General features: G+C 44.0%; 1 protein-coding gene across 1 annotated transcript in view; it reads left to right on the forward strand.

Annotated features, from left to right (window-relative positions):
- Positions 1-14,489, forward strand: part of SND1 (staphylococcal nuclease and tudor domain containing 1) — a 420,688-nt gene that overhangs the window by 263,128 nt on the left and 143,071 nt on the right. Inside the window, exon 15 of the mRNA XM_019452638.2 lies at positions 6,220-6,361. Within this exon, the coding sequence (XP_019308183.1) occupies positions 6,220-6,361 (142 nt within the window). The remainder of the gene's footprint in view (positions 1-6,219; positions 6,362-14,489) is intronic.

A 14,489-nucleotide genomic window follows, 5' to 3' on the forward strand; every position in this document is an offset into this window, starting at 1 on the left:
AATTAAAATATTTCATAGTCTAGGCCAATTTTTTCATTTTTAAAATTTGGGTATAATTTATATACCTAAAATGTATCATTTGTAGTTTCTAATTCTATGAGTTTTGATAAACATGTACATTTTGAGAACCAATGAATACATGTAATCATCACCATAGTCAAGACAATGGAACTATTGCATCATCCCAGAAAAATCTTCTGTCCCCTGGGAGTCATCCTGTAGCCCTTCCCCTAGTCCCTGGTGGCCGCTGATCTACTTTCTGTCCTTACAGCTTAACTTCGTGACATGTCACATAAAGGGAACCATGCTTTTGAGATCCGTCCATGTTGTTGACTACATCCTTGTTACTGCAGAGTAGCATTCCATTGTGTGAGTGGGCTGCAGCTGGTTTCTCCATCCCCTGTTGAGGGAGCTTAAAAGCTATTTCCAGCTTGAGGTGATTACGGATGAAGTCCAGACAATATTCTGGGGCTCCCTAATCTATTTCTGTAATGCGACTTGACTTTTTTCTCAGTTAGGCTGCCATGATTGTCCATCAGAATGCTGCTTTGCCCATTTTTCTTCTAAGCACAGGCAGTGTCTTCTCATCACCAAGCACATCACCAAGAGCTGCTTTCTTTTATCAGTATTGGACCTTTTGGGAAAAAAAATAGGTGGTAGACAAGACCAAGCAAATAGAAATATTTATGGACACCTGTCCTTTGCAGGGTTCCTGAGGGCGACAGGCACATCCTTAAAGTTTCAAGTCTGATTGCAGAGAAATATCTTTTCCTCCATATTTGGGACATGAAGCCACACTTGCGCTGACATGCTCTGCGGCTTTCGTACAGTTTGAGAAGTTCCTTCTGCCCTTTGATCTGTCCTTGGTTTGCAAGTTTGGAAGCTTTGCTTAGCCGGGTCGTCCTAACGTAATAATTGGTAGAGGGGTAAAGTCAGGGAGGAAAACGGAAGGTTGTGTTCTCTGTTGAGGGTGCCACCCATTGGAGCACCAGCCTCCTGAGCTCAAAGCTGTCTTCCAGCTCCGTGCTCCTGCAGTTGTCCTCTTGCTTCATGCTCCCAGGAGTGGAGCCCAGGGCACAAGACATTGTTTCTCCTGCGCTCTGCCATGTTGGAGGCCTGAGTGAGGTTTAGTGCCAAGGAGGTAAATAGTGGAGGAAACTATAAACTACAGACAGCACTTAATGAAAGATTATTGATGGCCTGGCTGTAGCGCCTTTTTTTTTCTTGTTTCCTTATAATTTTGTGTTGTAGTCAAAGTGTTTTTCTCTAGGTTCTCTGCTATGTTCACTTCATTCCTGTTAAACTTGCACCTCACTGATGTTTCTGCCCCCGGTTCCCTCATACACACCTCACCAAGAAACATCAATAACCAACCAGGGAAGGTTGGTTGCAAATTTTAAGTGCTTTGTTGTAATGTTGGAGCTGGATGGCACTCCCAAGTATCTCCCCCGGGGCCCCATTTTTATCTAGAGATTATCGCTCTGTACGTACAGCTGCTTCCTCACAGAGAACCATAGCCTCATTCTGTGAATTGAAATGTCAACTGGGGCCATAGAGCCCAGGTTGTGAGAAAGAGGAAGAGTGTGGAGTGATGGATGACTTTCTTGCCCTTCTAGTAGGGGATGTACTACTTTTTTGTCTTCCACACAGCTGCAGGAAAAATCCTCCTGGTGTGAGGAGCCCTGAAAAGTTCTATCTCTGTGGCGATGCGTTGTCACAATATGCCTTAAAACGTGAGTGTGCTTGGATCCTGTCCTTAGCTATTCTGATCTCCCCGTTCTTTTTTCCCTCCGTATCTGTTACCTGTTCTTTTGTATACACAGATTCTGCCACTTCAGTATTATGATTGGTTGCACCCAGACAGCATTGTGCTCTGGGGCCCTTTAGCCCACAGAGTCCTCCTTTGCTGGAGGGGGCGAAAGTCAGGCAGCTTCGGTCAGGTTGGTGGGCTTCTTTCAAATTGAGTTGCTCAACCGCTAGTGGAGCACCCCCTCGGTACCCTAATAAGCTCTACACGTGTTTGTTTTTAGTTCTTTTTGCTGTGATGTTAATCTAAGAGCGACTGTGATGATGAAAACCAATTAGCAGTTCCCTTTTGAGACCTGCTCACGATAATCCTGATTAATGGTTAACTAATAGGTTTACTCTGATTCCCATTTCCCTGCACCGTTTTGTGTGTTGGGATGTTTGCTTCTCGCCAGTAACTGTTACTGTTAATGCCTACTCTATGGATATTTTCAGTGGAAAAATCCTAGAATTCACTTTGCTAAACTTCTAGTACAATCTGACAGCCTCAACCCTGTTCCAGAATTCACAGAACTTTGATCTATCTAAATTGTGCTCTTCTAGGATGCAGAGGCCGCGGGTGTCTGAGTAGTGTACAGTGGAGCTGTCCTATGCCTGCCACGCCTCTGCCTTGCCCCTGCCTTGCCCCTGCCTTGCCCCTGCCTTGCCCCTGCCCTCTTCTGCCCCCAGCCTGCCCGCTCTCCCAAACTTGATAATTCATTGTACTAAATGATCTTAAATGTGTTTGCTTACACAGCGCAGGTACTTTGTAGAGACAAGTTGCAGTCTAACTGCTGAAGGGAGTTTCTTACAGGCATTGACATATGTGCCTGCACTTGGAAGAGGTTTAGCCTAACGGGCCGGAAGTGAGGACAGCCTAGGAGTATATAATGATGGTGTCTTTATAACCTTTCCCTCTCCCTCAGGGTCATCCTGCCTTTCTTTGGGGTCATTCCAAACCCCGTTCTTATAAGTTGGAGGTATAGATATCAACATCCTTTGAAATGAAGTCACCCCAGGCACATTTGTTGCATCATTACTTTCTCAATTTCAAGGTTTATTGAGGAGGCAGAAACATTCCTTAAAGAGATGCCATCCACGATAGCAAGTTAAATGTAGCTAATGCAACCTAAAATTAGCTTTTCTAGGATTACAGGAAAATGCTTATGTATGTTTTGTTTTGGAGCACAGGTGATGTGAAAACTAGCAGTGCAACAAAAAAAGACCCACCTGCTCAGAAGTACAGTTGCTTCTTGATTATTTACACCAGTGGAGGGGAATATTGGTACAGAAAACTATAGCTAATTTATCTGCTTGGATTCTCAAAGCCTTGAGCCAATGTCAGGCCAGGTAACTATGGCAAGTAGATTCCCAGGCCTCATGTACATGAGTCACAACATGGAAAACCTGAGGATGAGAGTCTCTGCAACCAGACTTCAAAACAGAAGTATTTGATACTGAATATTCTTACCTCGAAACGAGCCTTCTGTGCCAGAAGTCTGAACGTTGTTATCTCTTTAAATCTGAGGCCTATAATTTTTAAATTTAAAAATACATTTTGGAGTACAATGTTATAAAGAAACCTTTGGTTTCACTAAATCTCACTAGGTCCTCCTTCAGGATTATTGGAGACTGTCAAATGTCATGTTAATGGTGTCATTTGAACTTTCTCACTTTACTGTCCTTAAGGTCCACCTGGCATCTTCAACTCTTCAGTGGACCTAAACTGCTCTTTATTTTACTGTTACTCATAATCTAGTTTCTCTTACTTACCTAGTGTTGAAACCTTAGAAAGGAGTGTGAAAGACTGAAAAGCACATGGCTGTACGTACTTGCACGGGCTCTTTGGAAAGCCAGAGTTTAGCCACGTTCAGTCAATTTTATGGTGATAACAGTCAGAACTTCTAAAATAAATAAATCCCATAGCTAAATTGGCAGGGAATGGTTTATGGCTACATCACCTGAGGGAACTTGTCAGTCTGACTTACCAGTCTTTTCATTTGAGCCACTGAAACAAATTTTCAGGTTTTTAAGAACTTTTGTATTGAAAAGGAACATGCCAAGCAAAGGAAGCAGTCGATATGACAAGGAAAGACAGACACCATTGTCTGCCTGGGATGGGGATTTGAAAGAGCTGACATCCTCTGGTGCTTACATTCAGTTTAGTTGACTTTATAAGAATTTTTTATTCTTAAAAATCTATGAACTTGAATAAAATTTCCATCTTTTCCCTTAACGGGTGGTTCATAGGCATATCATCTTCAAGCCTTTGGAACACTTGCCTCAAGAGGATAAGGGAGCTCCGTGTCTTGTCTTGCAGTTTGGCCTCTGGAAGTAAATACGGACAGTTGTGGTAGGCTTTTAAAATTTGTTTTCATGCCTTCAGTTGTCGTCTTTGGCTTTCACTTCTAATCTTTGTCATAATCAGTGGCATGTCACATTCTCTTTGCCATCTTCCCATATGTTGTCTCTGGATTAGGACTGTTAAATTGTAGATTGAAACTTAGGAGGAGTCAGGAACATGTATTTTGTTTTATTACATGGCTGATAGTCAGGTACCTTTTGTTTCTCCTTGGTTCCCGGTCTGAGAAATTATCTCTCTTGATAAAGTAGGTAATCCTCTAGCAAAATAGGATGAGAGTCTGCTCCAACTTTCTTTTTGTATTAATATCCGTGTGTGTGTGTGTGTGTGTGTGTGTGTGTGTGTGTGTGTTGCTGTTATTCCTATAAGCACCTTTCTTTCCCTCCAGATAAATACATCCATAAGACAATGAGCAAAAGTCTGTTTCTGAAAAATATAGATGACTGCAGTTTTGAAGGGAAAGGCCCTCTCTTCAGAGACATTAAGTTGCCTCGTGATTTGCGATAATCAATTTGATAATTGTTGTTGACTTACTGGCTCAGCTCATGAATAATGTCCCAGATTTAGACTAGTGTGGCAAAAGGATTTTAATCAGGTAGTGCTTTCTTTCTCATGGAGCATTTGTCTTGCTTGACTGTTCTGGACTTCCGCCAACTGCCAGAAAGGCATTGTCCCGCTGTATATGTATAGTAGGATATGTGTTGCTTAAGTGTTCACTGGGGGAGTTCCCAGCCCACTAAAGCTCGTTGTTACCTTACCTTTTACCAGTGTGCCATTAGAGACACCGAGAATGATGACTGTCTCTCCTTTTCTCTGAGAATCTGTTTGAAGGGAAGGATGAATCTCATTACTATAAATATTGTTTTCATCGCAGCCTACCTCACTGCTTCTGAATGAGAGGAGCCCCCTTTGGCTGCTGTGAAAGCTCTCAAATACTTGATGGCTTGTTAAATTTTCATTATCTAATGTGCATTAATTTAGATACAATAGCTCTGTTGCTAGGAGCAGAGTTAGAAAGGAAGAGCTTGGCGAGTGCAGACTGCTTGTGTCGCAGGAGTCAGGAAAGTGTGCAGAGCTTGCTGTCCTCAGAAGGAGTTGCCAGTTCTGCTGGCTGGGCTGAAAACCTTGGAAATTCTGACATCCGCGGACTATTCCCCCAGCACATGCAGTGTGATGTTTTGATTCTTGCTTACTCTATCATTTGTCTAATTAGCTTGAGAGAGAGTGAAAGCTGAGTTCTGTAGCTGATAGCTCTGAGGTTCAAAATGTCCGTGATTTGGTTACTCTTGACTACTCTTGACAGTAGAGTGCGTGCACTTTGTGTTTTGTGCATGAAAAAAGTTTTAAAGTGCTATGCAGTTTTGTGTGTTTTTCTTGTTTCTATAATTATTCATGCTGACTTGATGTGATATAGGTCCCCATGAACATGTCCTACTGTTAGAGATTTCCCAGGCTGGGAACAGGAACAGTGTGCCCAGGTCCCAGCTCACCCCTGAAAAGCTTGTAGAATAAGCCTTGCTGTACAGACACCCAAAGAAGGCTGCACTCTTCACGTTCAAAAACAGTGAGCTCTGAATCAACATAACCTACTGAAGATTAAAGGCGAACTACTTTGAGTTTCTTGGGAAGGGGCTTTTGGTAACAGCCTGGGAGTCACTTTTTTTTTTTTTTAATGATAATTAAAGGTTAAATTAACCTCCAAGGAACGTTAGTATTGGTCTTCTCCCCTCAATTTATGTTGAAGGGAGAAAAGCCCTTTTTTCCATCCTGTGAGGAGTGACATTTTCATTTAAAAGCACTTTCCTAACTTGTGTATCCATTGAGTGCATAGGAACAGAATCGAGGAAAGCACACGGAATGTTCTGGAAGCCTCTGATTAACTATCTTTCTTCTGTCGACATCACATGGGTATCTTGCCTATGTCGTAGTTTCAGAATAGTCTGATCTTCTAGGGTTATTTGCCGACGAGCTTCCTGTGGTCTGCCAGACTTTCTGCCCTAGAACAGAGAGAAAGAATCATTTGCTCAGATTCTATTACTTTTTTCTAACGATTCTTTTCTTTTATCCACCAGGATACCCAAAAAGCAAAGCAGTTTCTGCCCTTCCTTCAGCGGGCAGGTCGTTCGGAAGCTGTGGTGGAATATGTCTTCAGTGGTTCTCGTCTCAAGCTGTATTTGCCAAAGGAAACTTGCCTTATCACATTCTTGCTTGCGGGTAAGTCTTGTGTGTTCTGTGTCCTGATAATTCTTGCTGGGGCTCAGAAGTCCTGCATGGAGGTCATGTGCCTTCCTTTCCCTTGTGTTGTGGATAGGACCTTGAACCTATCTGGGTGTTTTAGTCTCTAATTGAGATGTGAACACAAAATTTGTAGATCTGACCCCTCTGTTACGGCAGACCCAGCACTGCCCTCTCCCTGTTCCTCATTTCTACCAACCACAGGATAGAAGAGTAGAGTAGCTTAAAAGTAGCTTAAAAATGTATCCTTGCACAGCCTGAGTGAAGGGAATTCCAGACAAAGGAAAATCTTGATGGAATTCGCACAGTGGTTATTTCCCATCTGGGGTAGACAACGCCTGTCATGTTAGTCGTGTGCAATCACCCAAAGGGCTGACATACCCTCCCCTCGTATCTCCCTAGGCAGTGCCCTTTGTCTCTCTTTTATTCTTTTCAGGTGTCGTTAGGATCCAAATCTTTTGTGAAAACTCAGACATGACATTACCTTCGCAGACTCCTGCATCTATAGTATTTCTCTGTCGCACTAAGTTTGACACGCAAGGGCAAGCCACCCTTTCTTTGCTGACTGACCGTGCATCTCTCTTACCCTATCTTTTCTTCTAGTAGCTTAATATTTCACAACCCAGTAAGACTCTGTATCAACTGTGCTCTTCGAGCAATTTACATTTATGCATTCAAGGAGCAGACTGCTTTATTTCTTCCCTGATGGCAGATAATAAAGTTACTTATTTCTAGTGAGTACTTCGCAGAGACTGTGCTCTTTGAGAGAAAGTGTCATTTTACTTCAACGCCCCACACTCCAATCCTGTACACACAAGCATTCACTCCCTCACAAAGGACATATTCCGCCGTGTCCTCCTGGTGCACGTCGCCTTTTCTGTTGCTACTCTGTTCCCTCAGCACTCCTTCTGTTGGATTCTTGAGTAGAATTTGTCACGGGGGAAGAGAAATGGGAGCCACACTTGCTGTCCCCTGCCAGATTGCCTCAGCCTCCTTTTCCTAGAAGGCACCGAGAGTTTCTTCTCTGGATAAGGGCCTCCCCCAGGCCCTCACTAAATGGGTTGTTATGTGAGATAAATCACTCACCAAACACATGGCCGTGACGCTCACTGCTGCTGCTGGGCCGCCACTTCTGGCTGAGGCTCTCTCTCATACTCTTTCGAAGGTAATGATCACTGCACAGCTCTGCAGGCTTTCTGAAGGGACTAATTGAAGTACGACATGAAGCTCAGAGGCAGCTGCAGAAAGGAAGGACCAAACCAAACCCGTACCTTACTGGAGGGCTGTGCTCTTGTGAGTGTGGCAGGGGTACACCGAGGGGTAGTGTGGCAGTGTGTGAGGGAGGCCATCTGTGCCCTTTGCTTAAGATTTCCGGAGCGGAGAAGTTTCTTATCAGTGAATTCTTGTTGTTACAGAGTTTGAAGTATATATTCAGCTTCTCCTTCTGTCTGTACCTACAAAACAAAAGTGTCCTCTTTGGCAGTGTGGAGCTTTATCCCTGAGGTGAACAAGAGAAAAAGGATCATTCTTTCTGGGAAGCTTGGCCATGGGTTTATAGGGGAAAGAAAACATTGAAGCTCTGGCTTCTAAACTCAAAACGACCTGACTGGAGCCGGCTCAGAGCTTAGACCTATCCTGGCTGGATTTTTTCCGCAGAACCCTTCTGGTTGTACTTTCTTTCCCATGGAGCATTTGTCTTGCTTGACTGTTCTGGACTTTAGCCACCTGCCAGAAAGGCATTGTCCTGCTATATATGTATAGTAGAATATGTGTTGCTTGAGTGTTCACTGGGGCAGTTTCCAACCCACTGAAACCCAGACTCATGCAGCCTGGTCACTCGCCTCTGCAGCAGCCAGTTCCTGTGTGGACTTGGCATTATTCTAAGCTTAGCAATTCAAAAGACAGTGCCTGCATTAACATATATTTTGAAAGATAGATTACCAAGGAAAATACATGATAAAATAGAAGCTTTTACAGTTTTCTCCTGCCATACTATATGCGGTTATATTCCGCATCTTCTGGTTTCTTTAGAAACCTAGCAAGGATACAGGACGGTGAAAAGTTGTAAGAGCATGCAAGCCTCGGTTTGAATCTGCACAAGCAGGTGACTTCAGGGAGGTTTTTACTCCCTTGAAGCCTGAGTTTACACTTCAGTTAACTAGAGAGTGTTTGTTGCCTCTTGGGATTTTTGTGAGGGTTTAATGACATGTACAGAGAGTTCAGAACAAGCCTGTCATAAAGTGGATTATCCCATAAATATGTTTCCTTCCCCTTCCTCTCACAAAGACTTGGTGAATTCATTCACAAGTAGAGCTTTTCTTAACTCTTACATGGAATGGTATACTTATACAGTGCGAGTGCACAGGGCTCTGGCTCTACCGTGGGGACGCTGACCTACCCGAAATGGAAATAAACCAAGGAAAGTTACTGTTCTAGCCTCCTGCTGAATGAGCAGAAAGCTCACTGAAGGAAAGGCCCCTGGCTTTTTTCCCTTTGAGTTTAGAGCAAGCAACTCTACATCCTGGTAAGACGTGGTCCTGGGTGTCAGGACACTCTAGAGGGAAGACAGACATGCAGACAAACTGCAGTATTGGGCACTAGGTGAGAGAAGTATTTACAAGGCACACAAGTAATACAGAGGAGGGAATAAGTGGTTACGTAGACAGAGATCAGAGATGGCCTCCCTGAGCAGCTGATACCTGAGCTGTGTTTTGAAGGACAGATGAGAGTTTGCAGTGCTGGCACAGGAGGGGCAAAGGAGGAAGAGCCACGTTCTAAAAACAAAGGTGTAGAGGTTTGATATATCTCGGTGTGTCAGACAACTGTGACCCCTTTGGTCTTGGTGGAGTATGAAGAGTTGAGGGGTTCGGGTGGGATGAGGGTGCGAATGCAGACGGGATATACCGTGGACCTGCAGAGTCACTCAGGGTATTGGGCAAGAGAGTGACATGCTCACACCTGTGTTAAAGGAAGTTTATTTTGGTGAATACATTGGAGTAAATGAGGCTGGAGGCTGAGAAAGCAGTTAAGAAGCAAGAGGGGTGGGTAGAGGCCTAAAATCTGGCAGTGAAGAAGAGGAGAGGTCGGAATAATATTTAGGAGAAAGACTTGGTAATTCAGGGAAGGACTGGATTTTGGGGGGTCAGAAATGGGGGTGTCATTGAGGGTAGGAGGGAAGTAACTCATCCAAGGCTCGAGTGTTTGGGCACATTGGGACGTCCACCAGCACGGGCAACACGAAAGTAAGAATTGGTTTTAGGAACAGATAATTGGTGGTCAGAGGATTAGGCGGAGAATCCTGGGAGTAATGTTCAGGAAGCCAAGAGAGGAAAGAATTCCAAGGAGTCAGCAGGGTCAGATTTTACCTAAAATATCAAGTCGGTAAAAACTTTGAAGCAGTTTTATACTGTTTATCAATTAGTAAGTCACAGATGACCTTTGTCGGTGCGATTTCATCAGACTTGATTCAGCTAAAGTCAGATTACAGGCGATTAGGGTGTAAATGTGGGAAATGAGGAACAAAATCAAAAATAGAGTGCTCGTTACAAAAGTCTCACAGAGAATGCAAAAGGAATGCATAAAAATGAAAGCTAAAGGGTCACAGTAACAACCTAAGGATGTCAGCGACTTGAATGCTTTTATAACCATAATTCTTTCTCAAGACTAGAACAGAACCTGGCTTGTAATTGGAGAAGCTATTCAGTATACCTATTGTTTTCTTTCTTTCTTTCTTTCTTTCTTTCTTTCTTTCTTTCTTTCTTTTCTTTTTCTTTCTTTCTTTCTTTCTTAATGTTTATTATTCATTTGGAGAGAGACTGTGAGTAGGGGAGGGACAGGGAGAGAGGGGCACAGAGGATCTGTAGCAGGCTCCGTGCTGACAGCAGAGACCCCAATGCGGGGTTGAACTCACGAACTGTGAGATCATGACCTGAGCCAAAGTTGGATGCTTAACTGACTGAGCCACCCAGGCACCCCCCGGGTGGTTTTCATAACACCAATTACAGAAGGTAAAAACTTAACAAAATCTTCTTGGCAAATGAGGATATGAAAAGCATGGATGAGAAAATATCATAGGGAGCATGAGATGCACTCATGCATGAATTCTGAGGACAAGAAATGAAGAAAGGCTGCAAGGAAATTATTAGCAGAGCAATGACCTAAAGGAGACCGAAGGAACGAGATGGATAGAGAACAGGGAGGAGGGAGTGTCCTTAGAGGAGGGGACCCTTGGTCCCCTGAGACACCAACTACAAAGAACACTGAACGTGGGTGTAGACACAGATGCAACATTCACACTGTGGGGCAGTTCACCTGGTTCAGTGAACCTCGTTGCACGGCTTTGCAGGTGAGGGTGGATGTGCCCTACATCATGGAAAAATGGCTTTCTGCTGGAAACAATGTCTCTCTGCAGCCAGGAGGGAGTTTGCGCTGTGATTCTCAAGGGGAAAGTCAAGGGAATTGTTCAGCAATCCCATATGTGCTGCTCTCATTAATCCCAGCCTTTTCAGAGAGCCCTCTGGACTTCAAGGTGGGCTGGATACTTTCCATTTTCATGTGGCCTTTTTTGGGCAGACGGCCCCGCAGCTTGATAGGGAGTGGCATTTGGCCCAAGCCAGCTGGCCTTTCTGTCACGGTTCCTGCACCCCTGTATGCGGAATGGTTGCTTGGTCAGATGGGATGGCAGGTGGGGCTGGGCAAAGTCAGCTGTAGCTAACAGGTCAGTGCCTCCTGATAGCTATCGCCCTTTAGTCCTTTGAGCACCTGGCTTAGGTTTGGTCGGTGAGCAGGTGACCTCACACCATCAGAACGGAGACTGTTGACGGTCCCTCTGCTTGCTGCTGTGGCCTCCTCCTGTGCATACTTATTTCTTTCACGGACGCGATCACAGTCAGGTCTTGTCTTGAGTTCGCAGAGAAGCCAAGATGCCTGGGCAGCCTGCATTTGTTTAAGAGCATCCTTTTTCCTATCCAGCATTTAGTGCACTCCGTGCTTTTCCTTCCATTAGAACAAAAGCAGTTTACCCCCACTCTTTGGTTTTCATTTCTTTTCACTTGTCATGTGTTTCACATTTTAGTTTCCTTGTCTGAAGGGACAAGTGAGGTGCACATATTTGCAGATCACTTAGCCTTTGATTCGCATTTTTATTTAATGGCACCAGTGGGCATGGAGAGTGTGTCATTGCTATGACCTTTATAGTACATTGCCTCATTTTGAATGACTTTCTTAGCTCTGGGGTATCTGGGTCATGGTAAAGGCATGTAGTCCTGTTGACTAAGCAGAGCCAAGTATCCAGGTAGTGCTGGTAAACAAATGCCCGAATTATAAAAGAAGAATAATTTGAGGTTGCAGTGCAGAGTAATCCAGGTAGTCTTATATCAGGTTATTTGGTATCTTTCGCTAACTCAGTGAGCTCACCCCATTTGCATTTCCTTGTTCCTGAAGCTAGGACAGCAATACGTATGAGGAATTGTGGACTCGGGTAGGTTTGGAGTGTGGATGCCAGTCATCTTGGTTGGAACTCATGGTACAAATCACCTAGAAGGCAGCAGCCACCTGGCAGGGGGTTCCCATGTAGATCACAGTAGGTGACTTTTAATTAACCAGTTACCTAGTCATATGAAACAAGACTAGAAAATGAGACTTCCCTTTGCCTGCCCTTTGGCATTTTTCAATTTCTCTCTCTCTCTCTCTCTCTCTGTCTCTGATTACAACTTCCCAGTGCAGCTGCATTATGACAAGGAAGGCAGTGAAAAAAGTTTCTAGATATCTAGGGTTTGATAAATTTTGATGTGCATGGTGGGTGAGCTAAAGGTTCGACCGTGTGTCCTTCCACCCTGAATGTCTTTCAGTAAAGTAGCTCATGTCCTTTCTTTTTAACGCCTCTTCTCCACAACCAGTTCTAATAGGAATAACAACTGTCTGTTTCTCAGTAGACCAAAAACTTCAAATGAGAGAGAAAAGGGAAGGTGAACAGGAATATCATCCCCATCTCCTGGCCCCAGGAATGGTGGATCCCCATTGATTACCAGTGCCTCACCAAATTACACAATTAAAACCGATGTATGTTTGAGTGAGAAATCCCATTCTGCTATCACAGAGGTGCTAATGAATCAGGCTGTTACGTGGTTGTGTTTGCTGGGCTTCTATCCTTAATTAAGCAATTACGGGGTCTGCTGATACTTATGAATTCCTTTCAGATGCTTTAATTGAATTGCAACTTAATGGGTATTTGTAAAGTGGGGTATTCTCTCTCTTGGGACGTGGCCAGTTTGATTCTGTCTCCACCGCCTACTTGCTTTCAGTTGGGTCCCAGTACCGGAAATGGGCAGCTTGACATGCCCATTTCTGGAGCTGCACTAGTTCTTCACTCTTAAAGATACCATTGTATGAATTTTATGAATTATGTTCATGTCAGGATGTCCTGGAGGGCCACTCGTGAGGAAAACATTAGCGCAATAAACGGGTTAGGGGAGCCTTTTTTAATGAGGCCAAGATTTTGTAAGCCCACTATAAGAAAAAGCAGTCTTTGATAGGTAGATTATGGGCGATGCATAAATTAATATGACAGTTTCTGCTTCCCTGAATAGCTTTTAGTCTAATAGTGTAGACAGCTATGTGCAAAACTTGAGCAAGGAAAAATAAAAAGGAGTTGTGAAAAGCATAGGCAACGTACTAGGAGAGTGCAGAGGAAAAAAACAATTAATTGGGGAATGGCAGAGACTTCACAAGAGAGGTGGCATTTGAACATCCAAGATCGGGAGCATTTCTTTTGGCAAGCTAGGTGTGATTGATCTAGGCAAAACGACTTAGCCTATATTATTAGTTCTCAGGAAGAGTAGCCTGAAAGAAGTGGTTTTGTACAGGCGCGTAAACCTCCTTCACTGCCCTCCTGCCATTGAGTGTTCAGTGAGTGCTCTCCCCGCGGCTGCTGGTCTCTGCACGTATACGATACCACCAGCCATGTCACGTGGATGAACGTGCAGGCCTACCAAGATAGCCTGATTATATCCCATCTTTAGATCATGAATCATCCCCAGAATGAGCCTCATCATGTTTGTGGGTCATTCAATGGCATGGCTATTTAATAATTTATTTCCACTTTGCATTGGCTAGGAATTTAGAAATACATAAGTTCCAGCCTTCAAGCAAAGTAGTTGTGTCTACTGAAGTAAAGAATGTATAGACATGAAGAAAAAAATACATGCTTAAGAAGGCTAAGAGTAGGGGAAGCATGCTTTAAAAACTGTACAAATGAAAACCGCTCCTGATTTTTCTAAAATAATCATGTACATTGTGATACTGTCAGGAAGGCTAAGGCAATCCTGGTTTACAACCCAGCAGTACAACATCCGAAGAGGAGTGGAGCTGAGTGCTGGTTCAGCGCAAGGCAGGGGAGGCCTAGGGTATGATACTCCATCCAAGGACCACCTTTTTAGGAAGGATGTCAGCAGATTGCAGAAGGATCAGAGGAGAGTGAGCAGGACGGTAAGAGACCTAGAAATGCCAGGACCTGAGGACTAGTCGTAGGTATCAGAGGAGACTCCCAGGATGTAATGGGTATTTCAGGGTCCAGAGGCAGAGATTCAGTCTATTCAGTAGCCATTTCAATTTTTTTTTTTTTTTTTTTTTTTGGAGTCAGTAATAAATAAAGACATCAATAAAAATAAGATTTGTTCAGCATGGTTTAATGGCAGTCACAGACCTGGGAGCTAAAACTCTTAAAGACAAATTCTTGCTCTGCTCTCCTGCTTCCTGGTTAATTATTTCCATCCGACTGGTCTGCTTATCTTAGTATGATGCTGGGACCTGGAGGTGAGGGAGACAGCAAGGCCCACATGGCAGTTCTGTGCCAGCCTGTCTAGAGACCAGCAACCGAAGGGAAGCATGTTAGCGGTGCACAACCTTCTGTGGAGCCCAGCAGACTGCCGAGGGTGGCGCAGCCTCCTAACTGGGATGCTTAGCCCTCGCCCTCTCGGGTGGGTTTTCTGTGCCAAGAAGAGAAAGATGTTGATTTATCCTCAGCTGTTACGGGATGGGCTCATTCACTCCCTCTGGATGGATGGGTCAAAATTAAGAGAAAAGAATCCTTTCCTCCCAAATCTTTGGA

This window comes from Panthera pardus, unplaced genomic scaffold, assembly GCF_024362965.1.
Source record: "Panthera pardus isolate Hobbes unplaced genomic scaffold, ASM2436296v1 HiC_scaffold_8, whole genome shotgun sequence".
In the NCBI taxonomy this organism is placed as follows: Eukaryota; Metazoa; Chordata; class Mammalia; order Carnivora; family Felidae; genus Panthera; species Panthera pardus.